At 55.7% G+C, this 16332-nt stretch overlaps 2 protein-coding genes and 1 long non-coding RNA gene across 3 annotated transcripts; 1 reads left to right on the top strand and 2 right to left on the bottom strand.

Moving 5' to 3' along the window:
- Nucleotides 1–458: 458 nt before the first annotated feature.
- On the bottom strand, nucleotides 459–2140 carry LOC107214114. The gene is made up of 2 exons (XR_001524882.3): nucleotides 2009–2140; nucleotides 459–799 (listed from the first exon to the last, which is right to left on the bottom strand). It is a non-coding gene; the product is annotated as an uncharacterized LOC107214114 (long non-coding RNA).
- A 2195-nt stretch (nucleotides 2141–4335) lies between these two features.
- Nucleotides 4336–13725, top strand: UBXN11 (UBX domain protein 11). The gene is made up of 12 exons (XM_015649496.3): nucleotides 4336–4602; nucleotides 4811–4905; nucleotides 5547–5601; nucleotides 6457–6533; nucleotides 6968–7082; nucleotides 8369–8586; nucleotides 8880–8957; nucleotides 9784–9904; nucleotides 10966–11057; nucleotides 11255–11322; nucleotides 12026–12172; nucleotides 12815–13725. Exons 1-12 carry the CDS (start codon nucleotides 4596–4598, stop codon nucleotides 12978–12980), a joined length of 1239 nt encoding a protein of 412 aa, XP_015504982.1. The 5' UTR covers nucleotides 4336–4595; the 3' UTR covers nucleotides 12981–13725.
- A 718-nt stretch (nucleotides 13726–14443) lies between these two features.
- On the bottom strand, nucleotides 14444–16298 carry SH3BGRL3 (SH3 domain binding glutamate rich protein like 3). The gene is made up of 3 exons (XM_015649499.1): nucleotides 16110–16298; nucleotides 15667–15834; nucleotides 14444–15369 (listed from the first exon to the last, which is right to left on the bottom strand). Exons 1-3 carry the CDS (start codon nucleotides 16290–16292, stop codon nucleotides 15304–15306), a joined length of 417 nt encoding a protein of 138 aa, XP_015504985.1. The 5' UTR covers nucleotides 16293–16298; the 3' UTR covers nucleotides 14444–15303.
- Nucleotides 16299–16332: the final 34 nt, after the last annotated feature.

Raw genomic sequence — 16332 nt, 5'->3', positions numbered from 1 at the left:
GGGGGACACTCGGGGACACTCGGGAATACTCGGGGACACTGGGGATCATTCGGGGGACACTCGGGGACACTCGGGAATACTCGGGGACACTGGGGGACACTGGGCGACACTGGGGGATACTCGGGGACACCGGGGGGGACACTTGGGGGTAGTCGGAGACACTCGGGGATACTCGGGATAATTGGGGGGACACTCAGGAGGACACTCGGGGACAATCGGGATAATCGGGGGGACACTCGGGGATATTCGGGGGGACACTCGAGGACAATCGGGGGGACACTCGGGGACACTCAGGAGGACACTCGAGGGACATTCTGGGCACACTCGGGGGTCCCGGCCCTGCTCCCCCCACTCTGGCCTGGCCCCACCCGGTCCCTCCATCCCCGCGGGTTGAATCCCCGGGTACGTTCCCGGTGCCGCTCCCCCCAGGCCCCGTCAGCCCCGGTACGGACGCGGGAGAAGGCGGAGCCGAGCCCGAGGTCCGGGCACCAGCGCGTTTATTGCTCCCCAGGCCGGGGGTCGCTCCGGGGCCGGCGGGACGAGGCGGGCGGAGGGCGGCAGGAACGGGAGCGGTGCCGGGGATGCCATCCCGGGCAGGGTTCCGGGGGGCTCCGGGGCCGGGGGGCGAGCCGGGAGCCCCCGCTCAGCGCAGGGGCAGCAGGAGCGCTGCCAGCACCCCCAGGGCCACGGAGAGGAGCGGGGGGCTGGCGCAGGGTGGGCTCAGGCTGATGCTGCCGGTGGTGTTGCTCGGGGCAGGTTCTTTCGGAGGAGACGCCTCATCGTTCCCCTGGCCGAGGGACTGGGAAAGAAAACGAGCTTCAGACATCCCTCCCGACAGCAGCAGGGCGGTGAAAGCCCTGAGACCCCTCACGGGATGGTCCTGGGGGCAAAAGGAGCAGCGGCACCCCAGTGGTCCAGCCCAGGCAGGACAAACAGCCTCCTGTCCCCTGGCAGGTTCCCCTGCACACTCAGACTCCCAGCTCTGGGCTTGTCCCAACGCAGGGAGGGAAGTGAGCTCTCCCTGGAATCCAAACCCTGCTCCTCTCCAGGCGTTTGGAGAAATGAGGGGGGAAGTGGAAGCCAGGGAGGGGTCTCTGCTGCTGTGAGGAAGTGGTGAGAAGGTGACAGGACACGGCCCTGCGGCAGGAGAGGAGGAGGAGAGTGGGAAACACCCGTGCTGGAGCGAGGGGCAGGGGAAGGAGGGACCCCGAGCCCGCGGTGCTGCAAACAGGGAGGATGCAGCCGGTGTGGGAGATGCTGCACAGCCAGGGTGGGGATTTCAGGGCAGTTTCTTTCCCTCTCTAACGCTGCCCTGGCTGCTGGAAAGGTGATGCCGTTTCCCATTGTGAAACACGCTGTCTTACACCCCTCCCCAGGGTCCCTGCCGAGATGGGAAAGGACCCCAAAACTCTGCCCCTTTGCCACACTCTTGTCCCTTTTGCCTGCTTTGCAGAGGGGGAATCCCAAAATGTAAATGCACCCCGTGGTGCCGGCAGCAGGTCGCAGCTGTGTGGAAATTCATGAGTGAAATAAGTACAGACAGATCTGGCCCCATTGCCAACATGTAGGGGGAAAAAAAATCATCCCAAAAGCTGCCCCAAAGTGCATCGTGCTCCCCAAAAGTGCCAGTGGGTTCATCCCTAACCAGCCAGGAGAGCTCTGACATCCCTCAGCATGGCTCTCGGACCGTGGAGCCCCCATGGAGCCCCCCAGCAAGAAGGGAAATAACATCCATGGGGAGAGCTGAGAGGAAACCACAGCCGTGTGTCCTGCCAGCCACACTCAGCATCCCCACTGCAAACACGGGCTGGGCACGGGAGAGCCTCAAGATGTCCTGGAGAGCCTCAAGTTAAAGAAACCCTTTCAAAAAGCAGCACACAGAAGAGTTTGGACCTCCCAGACCACAGCACAAAGCTCTTGGTGAGATCCCAGCGCTTAAAGAGAAATCCAAAAGCAGAGGTTTTGAGCTGAAATTGGGTTTGAACCCTCCCCACCCCAGGGCCCTTACCAGGCACAGGCTGAGCAGGGCGAGCAGCAGGAGCAGGTGGGCACGCCGGAGGGGCAGCATGGCCGGGGCTCTGCAGGTGCTGTGACACTTCCCCTGACACTTCCTCGTCTGCTCTGAGCCTTTAAGCTCGGTGGTGTCACTGGTGCACCAATCACACCTCCCTTCCCCAAAACCTGCGGGACCCAGCGCAGTTTGGGGAAGTCACATCCTCTGCCTGGGCTGGGAAAAGGCGCCAGGCGTGGTGTGGGGAGCCCCTGGAGCTGCTTCTCTACAGCTCCCCGCCATGAATGACAGCCATAAATAACAGAATATAGAAATTTTCTATAGTATATATATTATAGAAAGTTCTGGAGGGGCTGAGCAGAGCCTAAAGATTAAGTGGGAAAGTCAAAGGATGTAAAGGGATGAGCACAGGATTATAAACATGGCTGGAAACGGTGGAGAAACAGATAAAAATGACTACAGTGGGGTTTTTTTTGCACAGATGTCAAAGGAAGCAACGGTGCGTGCCCAAAGGAAAAGCTCAAGGGAAGGTTGAAACCCCTCAGGCTCTGCTTCTCCCTGGGGTCTCTCTGTCCTCACACCCACCAAGGACTAAGAGTGAATTAAACCTTCCCTGGGTCACTGGGAGGGTTTGAAAAGTGCAGCCGAGCTTGGAACAAACCTCCTTCCCTCCAGGTGGAGCTGGAGCCAAGGTGTCCCTTGGGATTTCAGCTGCAGATCCTGAATACAGGATCGAGGAAATGCTTTCTTTAACCCCCCAAATCTGTCTCCTCACAGCAGATCTCGGCTGCAGCAGCAGGAAACAAAAGGGATCGGGTTGTTTTAAGATGGTTCCAGATGAATGAAGTCACTGGAACGTGCTGAGAACACACAGCTGCTGTCTGGGTTTGTGCTGGCCAAGCACATCACGGTGAGCTCCCTGTCAGCTTCCGCACACAGCCCAGGGCTCTTCTGCAGAAAAACTTCACCAAATTGAGCTCGGTTTTGCTCTTTGGGCAAGTTGAAAGGAAAAAGTCTTTTGAGCACCCCTGGAAGTGTCCAAGGCCAGGCTGGGCAGGGTTTGGAGCAGCCTGGGACAGTGGGAGATGTCTCTGCCCATGGCATGGGGTGGGAATGAGATGAGTTTTGAGGTCCCTTGAGCCCAAACCAGTAGGTGATGGATGTGTACCCACAAAGGAGGTAAAACTGGGGGGATGATTGGCCTGTCCTGCTGATCTCCAGCTGAGCCGAGCCCCCCGGAGAGCAGCAGGTGGGGTGGGGGACACCCAGGAAAGGCTCCTGGCATGGTGACAAGCGCTGGGAGCGGTTCAGCGCATCAGCGAGGCCAAGAGCGCTGCCCAGGTGAGAAAACAGAGACCAGCAGCAGGTGAGGGAAGCGGGAGGAGCTGCACGGCGTGAGGTGCAGAAATACGGGATCCGCTCCCGGTCCCGTCCCGGTATCCCGGGAGGGTGCGCGCGGTGCATGCTGGGAGCTGTAGTTCCCGGTACTGCCGCGCCCCCCACGTGACCAGCGCCGGGCCAATCGCAGCGGGCCCCGCGTCGCCGTGGCAACCGCCCGTAAACAAGATGGCGGCGGGGGGGTGAGTGAGGGCTTGGGGAGGACGGGGACCCCCCCGGGCTCGGACCCCCCTCCCACACTCGGCTGTCCCCACACGAGGGTCTCCCCACCACACCCCGGGGGCGCCCAGAGCCGCCACCTCTGGCAGGGCCCCCCCAGGGCCCTTCTCCCGCATCACCCCCTGGTTATTTTAATATATAATTAAATATTTTTATTTTTTTGAGCCCCTTTTTGCCCCCCCCCACCCCTCAAACTGCCCGTTCTGCATGGGAAACGAGGGTGGGATGACTCCAAAAATACACAGTTTGGGATTTTTTATTTTTTTCTTTTTGGCAGTTCTTTCAATTATATTTAGAAAATTAATCCACCAAGCAAACCCCCCCCCAAATTAAAGAAGTTGTGATTTATTTCATATGTTATTTATTCTTGCTCAAAGGGCAGAGCTGTCCAAGGTCATTACCTTCATGGGTAAGGCTGTTCTCACCCTTTACACAATGGATGTGGCTCTCCCTCCCCTAAAAGTGTTCAAAAACAGACAACAAAACATTTCCATATCCTCACCCAGCCCTAGGACATCATCTGTTTTTACAGCTCCATTCACATCCTCCCTACTCCAGAACAAAAACTCCCATTTTTCTCCCAGTGCAATTAGCTGCTTCTGTTAATTGCAGAGCACTGTGCTTTTTTTTTCCTCAAATAACTCAATTTTACCACTTTCTGCCTCTCTTTTTCAAGCTCCACTTCGTGTTTGCTCTTCCAGCTGCTGGGATTGTTCCTTCCCCTGGTCGTGGCTCCTGAGGAGCACCCACACACAGCCAGAAATTTGGGAATACTGATGGCAATGATGGAGCAGCTGCTCTCCTCTGCCCTCCCTTTCCCTCAGCACAACCTTGATATTCCTTCAGCTGTTTTTGGAGGAGCTGTGGCCAAACATTGCCCTGCTTTCTCTCTTTTGCAGGAGATGCCAGACTGCCTCCTAGGACAAGGAATCCTCTCCTGCTCCAGGGGACAGCACTGACACAGGACATGGAGGGTGATGATTTGGGGGTCCTGGGCCAGCAGTTTTTGGTGACACCCCAGGCCAGACCCATTCCTGTGCCCCCCTCTCACACACACAACTGGTGACACCAGGAACTGAGGGATTTCCACCCAAAAACTCCTCCCTGCTGTGGCAGAGCAGGAATTCTGCTGTGGGGCTCCCTGTGCAGCCCAGCCCTGCTCAGAGGGATTTGTGCTTTCAGGTGCAGCTCACCTGGAGCTCGCGTCCTCTCTGGCAGAAAAAATCTCTCTGTTGGAACGAAAAATAGAGAAACAAGCGCAAGAAATCCAGCTGAAGGTAAAAATCAGCCTCTTGCTGGGCCTGCTCTGGGCCCTGCCACAGGAGTTCCACCTCTCAGGCTCTGTGGGGGTTCAGAAGTTCATCTGTGACCTGCTGTTAATTACCCAAACGAGCCCTTTGCAAAGCAACAGAGCAGTGGGATGGGGGCCTTGGGGTGGCAGAGGGGACAGTCCCTGCTGGGGCTTCTTGCAGCAGCCACTCTCAGCACCCTGGCACCAACATCAGCAGCTCTTTGGCTTCAGAATTATTTTTTTCCCCCCCTCCTTTTGTTTTCTGAACCAGCAGCTGCTCACACAGCAGAGTCATCCTGGAGCAGCCCTCTCTGCATCACTGAATAGAATAAATACTCTCTAAAAGCTTAGAATAAATACCTTTTTTAGGTTGGTTTGGGTTTGTTTTTTTAAGAAGTGGCTGCAGAGATGCTGGTTTAGTTTCTAGATCAACCCCTCCCCACAGGTCTGAGCGATGGGTCACCTATTCCTGGAGTTCTGTATTTATCCCATCCCTCATTTGAGTTTAATTAAGCTGTTTGTGAGGTGATTCAGCCCTTCTGACCCTTCAGCCTTGGCTAATTGTGCAAACTGTGCCTGGAGGTGCTGAGGGACTGAGCCAGGTCATTGTTTGTTCTGCCCCTGAAGGACGGGAGGATTGCTGAACTCGAGGAGAAAATAAAGACTCTTCAAGAAGGAGAAGGTAAAAACTGTTCCACCTTTGGCACCTGTGGGTGGGAAACAGGGAGACCTCTCTGAGCTGTCCTGGCCTGCAAAACCCAGGAGCCTCCTTGGTGAGAGGTCACAGCTACACAGAGCAGGTCTGCACTTTAACTTTTATCTGTTACTCTGGTGCAAAACATCATTTCCTGACCTATTTTCTACGGTTTCTAAGTTTCCATGGGTGTGAAGCCAACCACAGACACCCAGGGAAGGTCAGAACACCGAAGAGCAGTAAATACCACAGAGTTCAAACAGGCAGGAAAGCAGCTCCTCACAGCTGAGAGAAACCAAAAACCCACTTGGAGTCTCCCACAGGATTCCAGGAGCAGCCTAAGTCTAAATTGAACTTCCAGTGAGTCACTGCAGGTCTTTTCCCCTGGATCCAGCAGTTTTCCAGCCCCAGCTGGAGCCCACACACGTTTCCTGCAAGGCTCAGCTGCCTTGTCTGTGCAGAGCTGGGGTGAGTTCTCCATTTCCTGAGCACAAAACACAAATGTGTCTGTCAAACCACAAACCTGGGGGTTTGTACCTCCTTGTGCATCGTGCTGCCTTCCAGCCAAGGTTTCAGGATCCAGCTTCACCCGCTCGTTTTGGGCTCCTCAAGGCCGAGGGAGCCAAGCAATTTCCACTGTATGGTTGCCAACAGCACCACTCACATCAGCTCCCACAGCATAAAAGCCCCCCAGGGTTGTTGACAGCTCTCTTTGAGTGTTGTCAAGCACTGCAGGGTGACCTGTCACACTCAGCCCCTGCTGGGAGTTCAGGGAGCACAGGCAGGTGCATCCACAGCTCTTCTTTGAGGATCTACATAGAAACATCAGGTTTTCTCTTGCAGATGCTTCTGCATCACCCACCACAGAAGAGCTGGAAATGAGGTGCCTGCAGCTGCAGAGCCAGGTCTGGGAGATGGAGGTGAGGCTGCTGTGCTTGCCCTGAGCCAGCTGCTCCTTTGCTTTGAGATCATGGCAGTCTGGCCTCTCTCAAGCTGTCCCTTTGATCATCACAACCCCTCACCTCTGAAGAGAAGGAGCAGGTTGGATGTGAGCAGCAGGGCAGGTTTTAAACACACAAACATCTGTGCCCCCTGCAAGCTTCATTCTGATTTCCAGGGCTGGAGAAATGCTCGGCTCCTGAAGTCTTGGGAGGTTCCTCTGCCACTGCAAATCTTTCCTCCTCCTTTTTCCCTGACAGAGCTGCTGTCACTGCCCTGCCAGAGAGTCAGTCAGTCTGTCTGTCTGCCAGGGCCAAGGAACCCCAGGACAAGCCTCTTCCACCTCCCCCTCTGCCTCACAGCCACAACTGACCCCTCTCAGCTCTCTGAAGCTGACCTGACTTTCCTCTTCCAGCGGTTCCTGAGTGACTATGGTCTGATTTGGGTTGGAGAGACACAGGAGCAGCTGGAAGATACAGGATCAGTCCAGGATGGAGAGGAGCTGCCAGCAAGGATCCTCTGCAAGCCAGGTAAAGCACCAGCACTCTTGGCTGAAGCTGCTACCCCAGCTCCCACTGCATGCTCACAGAAGGGAGAGGAGATTAAGCACCAAAACCTCAGGATTTGGGTCTTCCAACTTTGGAATCCTGTGCCAAGATCTTCACATTGATCCCTCTCAGGGACACAGACATGGAGCAGTCTAACAGGAGCTCAGCAGAGGGTTTAATTTGCTATACCTGTATTTTGTACACGCTCCTGGGGGAGGAGGAGAGAACCTGATGGCTCAGCCCTTCAGGAGGAGGCCTCACAGCAGCTGTTTCCTACAGAATTCACAAACCCTGCACATTTGAGGCCTGACTGCTCTAATGACATTGACACAGAGTGGGTGGAAAACGGAATCAGGTGCTTTGTGTACATAGGAGCTGTAGTACCTTACCCACAGAGCCTGGCTCCAGCAGGGAGTTGTTTGCTTTTCCTCCCAGCCACCACGTGAGGGTTTAATTGAGACCTGACTCTGCTGTCTGGGGTCCAAGCAGCTTTGGCAGTGGCTCCTTAGGAAGTGGCAACAGAGGAAAAAAGGAAAATGACTTGGACTGTAGAGCTGATGCTGCTTCCTAAGCACCATGCAAATATTAGACTAGACCTTCTCTTAGATGCAGCAGGGGAGAGACAGAGGGAGATCAGCAGAAACAGTTTTGGTTTCAGCTCACTGACCCTGTTCAAGGCTATTTCCGCATCATCCTTTAGCAACTCATAAAAAAGCAGAACAAACAGGGACTTTAGCTCTACTTAGACCTTTTCTCTCATTTCCTCTTCTGACTTCATTCCTCTGTCCCGTCATAGACCTGCCACCCTCAAACAGCCAGGCAAACATCCTGGCACAGTCCCTGCCCTGCTGCAGGCAGCTGCCTCTGTTTGTGCTGCCACCTCCTCAGCACCTGATCCATTATTGATCCAATCTGGCAAATCCAGCTCGTGCAGGTCCTCATCCTGCACGGCACAGGGACACCAGAGCACTCCTGGGAGGATCAACAAGCCCAGGAGCCGAGTGTGGGCTCTGGAGCTGCTCTGGAGCTGCTCTGGAGCTCTGAGTTTGCAGCCCCAGCATCCTCTGCCCTGCCCTTGTGGTTCAGCACACGCCTGTGCAGACCTGGCAGCTTGCAGCACGTTGTGCACAGGGCACAGCACGGGCAGCCCAGCAATGCCAGGGCTCAAACACACCCCAAACTCACACAGATAAATCTGCCCTGCCACCACCCCTTCCCCTTTGATCCCTCTATCTCTGATCCCTCTATCTCTGATCCCTCTGCCGCAGGTGAAGCCGTTGTTTGCAAGCACCAGATTGATTTTGATTTAATCTTGGAGCACATTAAGGATCTGAACTCACTGGTTGGAGAGGGCATTGCTGAGATCGAGCAGACGCCCCGGGGGGCTCGGCTGAGGAGAACAGAGCCCCTCACTCTCACCCTGTACCAAAACGGGATCGTCGTGGGCAGCGGAGCCCTCCGGCCCTACCAGCACCCAGCCACACGGGTATGGAGAGCAATCACAGCCATCCTCCAGCACTCACTAAGCCCCAGGAAAGGGGACAGGGCTTCTGAGCTCATCTCAGTCCTACAAATGGGCCCAGCTGCACATTTGCATCCCCACAGCACCTTTAAAGCCTTGTCTTGTGCAGTCATTTTTAGAGATGGAGACTCTGTGTCTTTGATGCAGACTTTTCTGCACGGCCACACCACCACAAACAGGAGCAGCCCAGCAGAAAGATCAGTCCTGAGCTCCACAGAAAGCCTGAGGAGTGACCACGAGCTCTCCTGTTGTTTCAGCAATGCCTGCAGGACATCATGGATGGTTATTTCCCCTCAGAACTGCAGCCACGCTACCCCGACGGCGTCCCCTTGCAGGCGAGTGCCACACCCAGCTTTTGGGCAAAAACCTCTCTCTTGCTCACCAAGACAGCTCAGGTGTTGTTTCATCCCTCTGCTGGATGGTCCCCAGAGCAGGTGGAGGTTTGTGGTGCTGTGCAGGTGTGGCTGGGGAAAAGGGAGGCACAGGGGCACCTGCAGCAGCCGTTACAGGAAGGATTTCAGGGCCAGGCTTCAAAGGTTTCTGTGCCCTGGGGAAGCTGGCTCGGAACAAGGCTTCCAAGAGCACAGCAGGCTCTGTGAGAGAAGCAGCAGGTGCAGGAAGTTGAGAGCTGTGTCATGAAAAAGAGGGAAAAAGGTTCTCAAATAGTTCCCCTGGAAAAGCTTTTAAGGTGAGATTGAACAAGTGACTTTTAAAGAGGATGTCATGAGAGTTTATCTTGCCACGGTTTAAATGGATTTGGCCACCTGAGGTTCTCTCGGGCCCCAGTTTTTGATTTCTCAGAAATGGCAAAGAGCCAAAGCCACATTTGCAGGCAGAGAGCCTCAGAGGACTCAAATCTAGGTCTTGGAGTGCACCTGAAACGTCAGCAGGCACAACCAGAGCCTGGACTTCCCCTCTGCCATGGAGAAAACGGGGCACAACTCCTTGAACAGGACAAGGTCAGGCCAGCAGGAGCGAGCTGGGAGCTGTGGAGGTCAGAAAGGCACATGGGAGGGGGATTGTGCAAAGCTCTGGGCACTGAGGTTCCCTGTAACCTCATTGCTTTCGTTTGGGGTTTACAACTGCTGCTTGTCATTACTGTGGTTTATTGGGCTGTGATGCAGCAAGAGGAGCTTGTGCAACAGTCAGGTTTGCTTACAGGTCACTGACAGGAGGGACGTGCTGTTTCAGGAGCCAGAGCTTGCAGGGAGTTTTCCTGGTGTTGGTCAGGTGGTGGGTACTTCAGAATCCAACAAAGTGCAGGAAAACGCCGAGATCCCAGGTAAAATCTTAAATCTGCCTCAGAAATTCAGCTCATTCTTGAGGGGGAGGATTCTCCAACCTTACCAGGGCAGTGCAGGCGGTAGGAGGGGAATGTGAGGGTCTCAGCAAGGAAAGCAACACTTCTGGGTGTTGCCTCAGGAGCTGGGAGCCAGCAGCACACACAGGATCCTCTCAGCATTAATCCTGCTTAAGAATGAGACATAAAATAGAAATTCAGCAGGTTTCCAAAAACACATCTTCCCTGTGCCTTTCTGAAAGGCCAAGCTCCTTCCACCTTCACCACATCAAAGGATGCTGGGGTAACCCTGCAGGCCTGGGGGGAGAGTTGATTGCAAACCTTTCTCCTTTCTCCTACAAGCTCATTCTAGAAGTGTCAGTATCTTCAAGTCAAGTGTAACTGTACTGGATATGGGACAGTTTCTCTTCAGACTTTCACAACAGAATATGGGACATCAGAGGCCACAGATTCCTCCTTTTTGTCCTCCTAGACACTCTCAGTCTGCGCAAGCAGTGTCTGACAGGGTTGGGAAGTCAGAGAGACAGAAATCAGTGGGTCTGTGGGTGCATCACTAAATAACCCAGCACATGAATCACTCACGAGAAACATGAGTTTACATACAACTGTGCTCAGTCACCTCAAGGCTAAAGCTAAATATCCCCTTTGTACAAGCAGTTAAAAAAATATAATTAAAAATGTCCAAGCAAAAAGGAATGGACACCTACAAATACACCCCGGGCAAGGTGAGAAACATCCAAGTCCCTTAAAATGGTGATGGTACCAGATTTTCACAGCAGAGCTACCTGCCTGCTGTGCATCCCAGCTGTGCACTGAACAGCCTGTTCTCACTGTTGACGTTGACAATCAAACACTGAGTGGGGCAGAAAGTGGGACAGCTTCAAGGGAGGAACCCGAGAGCCGCTCAGGGCCTCGCTGGGGTGCTGAGAGCTCTCCCTGTCGGCTGCTGCGCTCTCCCCTTTCACCAAATCAGCCTCTTCTGGAGGCAAAATGTTTGTCACAAAGGTCATGCATGGACATGCCTCCCCCCTGTGCTCTGTCAGGTCCCAAAGCCTCCTTGGAGCAGGTTCCCAACAAGCTTTCCAAGCCCCTGAAGCACAGAGGGAGAGTGGGCAGTGCCCGAGCAGCGCCACAGGTAGGACTGGACCCCCCAGACACCCCCAGGAGGAGGCCAGGGATGATTCTCTGGCCTCAGCCCCGTGCACAGCACCAGAACCCCCTCCTTGGGCCTCTCTCAGCTCCGTGGAACCTCCCAGAGAGGCTGCACCAGAGCACACGTGGCGCTGGCTGCTGTCCCTGCAGGCCACTGCCCCTCACCTGCTTTGGTTGCAGGGCTCTGATGGGCAGCAGAGCAGTGAAGAAATCCTGGTGGAAACACCTGGGCTGGCTGGCCTGGAGAGGTACAGGTACAGCCCCTCACCCCCTGCCTTGTCAGATCTCCTCTTCCTCCTATTTCATCCTGCAGGTTTAGTTCAGTTGAGGAAGTAAATGGTCTTTCCCCTTTTAGACCGTAGAAACAGACAAAAGGCCAAGTTTGGTCCTTTGGGAAAACCACTGAATTTTTCATAGCAAACATGCCATATTTTACATCTCTAACAAAAAGCTTCTGTTGTTCAAAATGTCACTTATTTATGTGAAAGTTTTCCCGACAGCAAGCCAAGGCCTCAGAGTTTGAAAGCATTGAAGGAGCTCTTTGCAGTCACTAAAAGGGAGAACCCCTCCAGGAAACTGATGCCCGAGGTGGGAGGTCTCACTAACAACACTTTTCTTCTGGCAAGCCAAGACCCAAATAGCTAATGAAAAAAACCCCAAGCAGATTATTTTTAATCGAAGAAGTAGGGCAAAACACTTACCAGACAGCCCTGGTTTAAAATGAAAAAGCTAAAAAAGGCCCATAACCCTCTTCAAGGCACCTTCAGGCTGGGAAAGCACAGCAGCAGCAGTTTGGAGCTCTGGGTTGGTCTGGTTGCCATGGACAGATGGGGCCTCGTTCACCTCAAGGACATTCCCAAACATCAAACTCCTCTCCTCTGGTGTGGTCACGGAGGCTGTGCCTGCTGAGTGGAGCTCACTCTGGGGCTGGCAGGGTTTTCTGATCCCCAGGGTGAAGGCAGCTGAGGAGGCTGAAGCTGCTGCCCGTGATTTCTGCACTCTGCGCATCAGATCCGAGAGCGGGGAGCAGAGGTACGAGGTGAAGATGCTGCTCACAGACACCATCGGGGACCTGCGCCAGCACCTCGCCCACATCAGGTAGTGCAGGACTCCCTCCCCTCCTTGCCTGACTCTGCAGGACCCCAGCAAAGGGTTCTTGAGGTCCTGGAGTTTCAAACTTTGGCCTGAGTTGGGTCACAGCCCCAGCCCCAGCCCACCTGACACTCTCCAGGCAGTCCTGAGTCCAGAGTGTTTCACACCCACCTTTGCCACACAGAAAAACTTCTGTCCTCCCCAAATATCCATCAGATCCAGGCCCAGGGCTGCCTTTGCTCCTTCCAGCACTCACCCAACTGGTGCCACCCTTCCCAAGGTGCTGGAAGCTGAGCTGCAGCCTTTGCTTGGCTCAGCCAGCTCCGTGTCCCAACACATTTAACGCTTCACAAGGGCTCCCTCAGCCTGCTGGGGACAGCTCCAGGTGGCTGAGGGCCCTTTTTGCTCTCCCCTCTTCCCACGGCTGCTGCAGGCCGTGGCCCTGGCCTCGGTGTGAGCCCAGGATGAGCTCAGTGCTGCTGGGATGCAGGAGCCTCCTTCCTCCCCAGTGCAGCTGTGCCTGGCTGGCTGCAGTTTGGGCTGGGAGCCCTTTGTTCTGCTCTTGCATAACCACAGCTGGATCAAAGCATCTCAGCAAAACCTTGGGGGATCCAGCGAGTAGGAGAGGATTGTGCTGTTCTTTTCCAGGGGTGGGAACTCGGACTATGAGATCATCAGCACCTTTCCCCCGAGGGTGTACACGGACAACTCCAGGAGCCTGCAGGAATGTGGGCTGGTCCCCAGTGCCTCCCTGCTGCTTCGGAGGAGAGAGCCCTCCCAGCAGGAGGGGAGGGGGCTGCAAACAGCCCCCTAAGAGCTCCTCACCCCCCCAGCTCTGCACAGGGAGGGAGCTGCCTCTCACCTTACCCAACCTGGCTGGGAGAAGGAGAGGTTTTCTTTCCAGATTTGGTTTCACTGTGCCGTTACCTGGGATGGAGAAGAGCTGGGAGCAGCCACTTGGCCTCTCCCTTTGGCAGAGGGGGCCGGGCCCAGTCCTGCTGCCTCACAGTGCCCCAGGACAGGCAGGTGCCAACACAGGGACACTTCCACCAGCTCACCTGGGCTCCAGGCCTCTCAGCTCTGTGCAGGGTTACACAGGCTGAGCCCTGCCTAGGGGAGCCTGCCAGCTTCACCCCAGCAGTTGCTTAGCTGGGCTCAGGGGCTCTGGAGCAGCAGGATGGACACACAGCCAGGGGCAGTTTGCTTTCTACACACAGCTGCTCCCTACAGATTTCACCTGCTCTGATACCAGGGCACAAACAGGCTCAGTTCCACGGTCTCTGCTGGAGCTAAACCTGAAGGCCTTGAGCCATCACAGTGCTGGGGCTGAGCCAGGCTCGACTCAGCCGGGAGATCCTGCTGCTGGGTTTCCTGTACGTGCACAGCTCCTTCCCTTGGACAGCCCCCAAGCTGCAGCGGGGCCCGGGCTCCAGCCTGCCTGGAGGAACCCGCCCTCCTCCTCCCGCTGGATGCTGCAACAGGACACCGTGTCATTGGAGACGAGCAGAATCCCTCCACGGCGTCTCTGCTGAACCCTGAATAAAGCATCTTCCTCCCTCTCCCGTGGGCTGGGGCTGCACTTTTCCCTTTCCCTTTCCCCAGCACATTCTTCCCATTCCAGCTGTGACAAGCTCTCACTTGACTCCCAGCTGACAACACTCCCACTCATGCGAGGCAGGGCCTTCTGGCAGGTTCCCTCTTTGCAGAGACCCAGCCCTCATTAAAGGCTCCCAATAAAATCCTTTATTTCAGCTGTAATTTCCATTTCCTTTAGATTCCAAAGGCTGTGAAAGCTCAGGGTGGGCTGAGCTCTTCCCAGACCCCTCTGAGCAGAGCTGCACACCTCCAACACAGGAAGCAAACCAGCTGCTTCCCTTGAGCTCACACATCCCTCCCTCAGCTTCTTCCTTTCTCCACCTGTAGCAGATTCAGGAGCAGCTGTTTCCCCTGCCCCTCTGTACCCTGGTCTAGGCAATCTTTGTGCCAAGGGTTTGTTTTTCAGTCCCACGTCTGGCTGAGGCTGTCACTGTCACCACGCAGGGGAGAGGAATGCTCTGGTACCTGTCACTACTGTGCCGTGGGACATTCACACACGTCCTGTCAGCCTCTGATTAGCAGCAGCAATCTAAGGTGTTAAGATCTTTGTGTCAGGCTGCAGCAGCACGTACAACCCACTCAGCTTCTCAGCTGGAAATGACTCACAATCCTTGGGTAGGGTGATGTTTAACCTGTAGCCAAAATAAAACCGAATTTAAAAGAAACGCAAGAGTAGCGCTGTGAAAGGTACAGTAACATTTAATAGCATCTCGGAAGACAACACTGGTTATAAACTTGCTTTTTGGCAGGAAAACAAAATGCACTTGGTCCAGGATTGCAAAAAAGCCAACTCAAAGAGGAAAGATCGGACAGCTGGAGCCATCAGCTGTTCTGGGGCAGCCCTGAGCCATTAATGCTCACAAGGGAGCCCAGCCAGGGTGGAGGGAGGCCAGAGCAGCACAGATCTCACTTCCAGCCCCACCCATTCCCCAGGCAGCCTTGGCTCCCAGCTCCACCGTGGTGGGCACTCAGACCCCCAATTCTGTGCAGTATTTTTGCATTAAATTAAGACAAACAAAAAACAAAAAAACAAACCCAAACCCCTTTACTTAGTTGCCATAATCTCTGCAGTTGAGATGAACAAGGGGGGAAAAAAAAAAAGAGGAAAAAAATAAGGAAGTGAGGCAGCAGAATTTACAATTTTAACAGCAACTGGGAGAAGTGGGAAGTACCATGCAGCCCTAAGCCCTTCCCTCCCGAGGCAGAGGAGGGGGCTGAGGGCCAGGGGCACCTCGCACAGCCCCGGAGGCTTTGCTGTTTACAGAGGCACTGGAAGCTGCCGTGAGCCAGGCCCAGCTCTGCTCACAGGCCAAGCACAGCGAGTGTCACACTTTCTTTGGATCCCTCTGAGATGATACCGGGGTGAGGCAGGAGGGAGTTGGAGGCAGCTGCAATGAGGAGTTTTGGTCGTGGGTTTTTTCCCTGTGCTGGGATACGAGTGGCGGTGCCAGGACAGCGCTGACAACCTGGAGGTGAAGGTGGTCGGAGATGAGGGCGCTCAGGAATGCAGGTAGAGTCCAGGATGGGAGGGGAAGCAGGGCTCAGGCCAACTTCAGGAACTCCTGCAGAGTGTTTTGCTCCACTGCTTCCACGAAGAGCTCGTAATCCTGCAGGGAAACGCCACACGGTCGCTCACGAGGCAGGAGGGTCCCTGAGCCCACGGCACAATCTGGTCACAGCCAGGCACCAGCTGGTTGTGCCAAGCATGACAGGACAAAGCCCCACTGCCACCCAAAGCCTGTGCTCCCCTCTTCCCAAGGCAAACAGCGAATCCTGGCAGCACCTGCTCCCTGCACCTCACAAGAAATAACTTACAAGGCATCTCGAACATCTGTAGCAGAGCCAAGGACAGGACATCACCCACCACCCAGCCCCAGGGTGCCGAGCCTGGCGTGGAGCCTCACCCCGCAGTACTGGTCCCCGTTGACGATCTGGGGTGGGATGGCTTTGGGGTTGCCTGCCTTCGCCCTCATCTCCTCCCGCAGAGCGTTGTCCTGGGAGATATCCACCAGCTCGTACTTGATGTTCTTCCCATCAAGGATTCGGGTTACTTCGCTCTGTTGGGATTTGATCTGGAAGCCGGGTGGGAAAGGCAGGTTACGGGGAGATGGAGAGGAGCCCGAAGGGAACACAGCCAGCGTGCCAGCCAGGCTCAGCACAGCGCCCACGGCTGCGCGGGGGGCACACCCAGCACGGAGGGGTGGGTTTGGGGACAGATGGGGACAGATGGGGACGGTACAGCACCGAGGATGGGCCCGGGGGGGGCTTGGCTTCCCCGCGGGAAGAGAGACACCCACCCACGGGAAGAGGGGCCCCGCAGCACGCAGCCCTGCCCGCCGGCGCTCACCTCCCGGGAGCCGGTCACCGAGGTGCTGTAGACCTTGAGGGTGCTCATGGTGCGATCGCGGCCGCTCCCAGCGCTCAGCCCGGCCGGGGGAGGGAGGCTCGGAGGGATGGAGGGAGGAGCGGCAGCCCCGCCGCCGCCCGGCATGTGACTGCGGGGGCCAATGGGGCCGGCGGGCCCGGGCATGCGGGCTCGGCGGGGCCGGCCCCGGGAGCCACCGCCCCGG

This window comes from Parus major, chromosome 23 (assembly GCF_001522545.3).
Source record: "Parus major isolate Abel chromosome 23, Parus_major1.1, whole genome shotgun sequence".
Taxonomy (NCBI): Eukaryota; Metazoa; Chordata; class Aves; order Passeriformes; family Paridae; genus Parus; species Parus major.
Note: the sequence above shows the minus strand (reverse complement) of the source record. Positions and strands in the feature narration are given on the sequence as shown.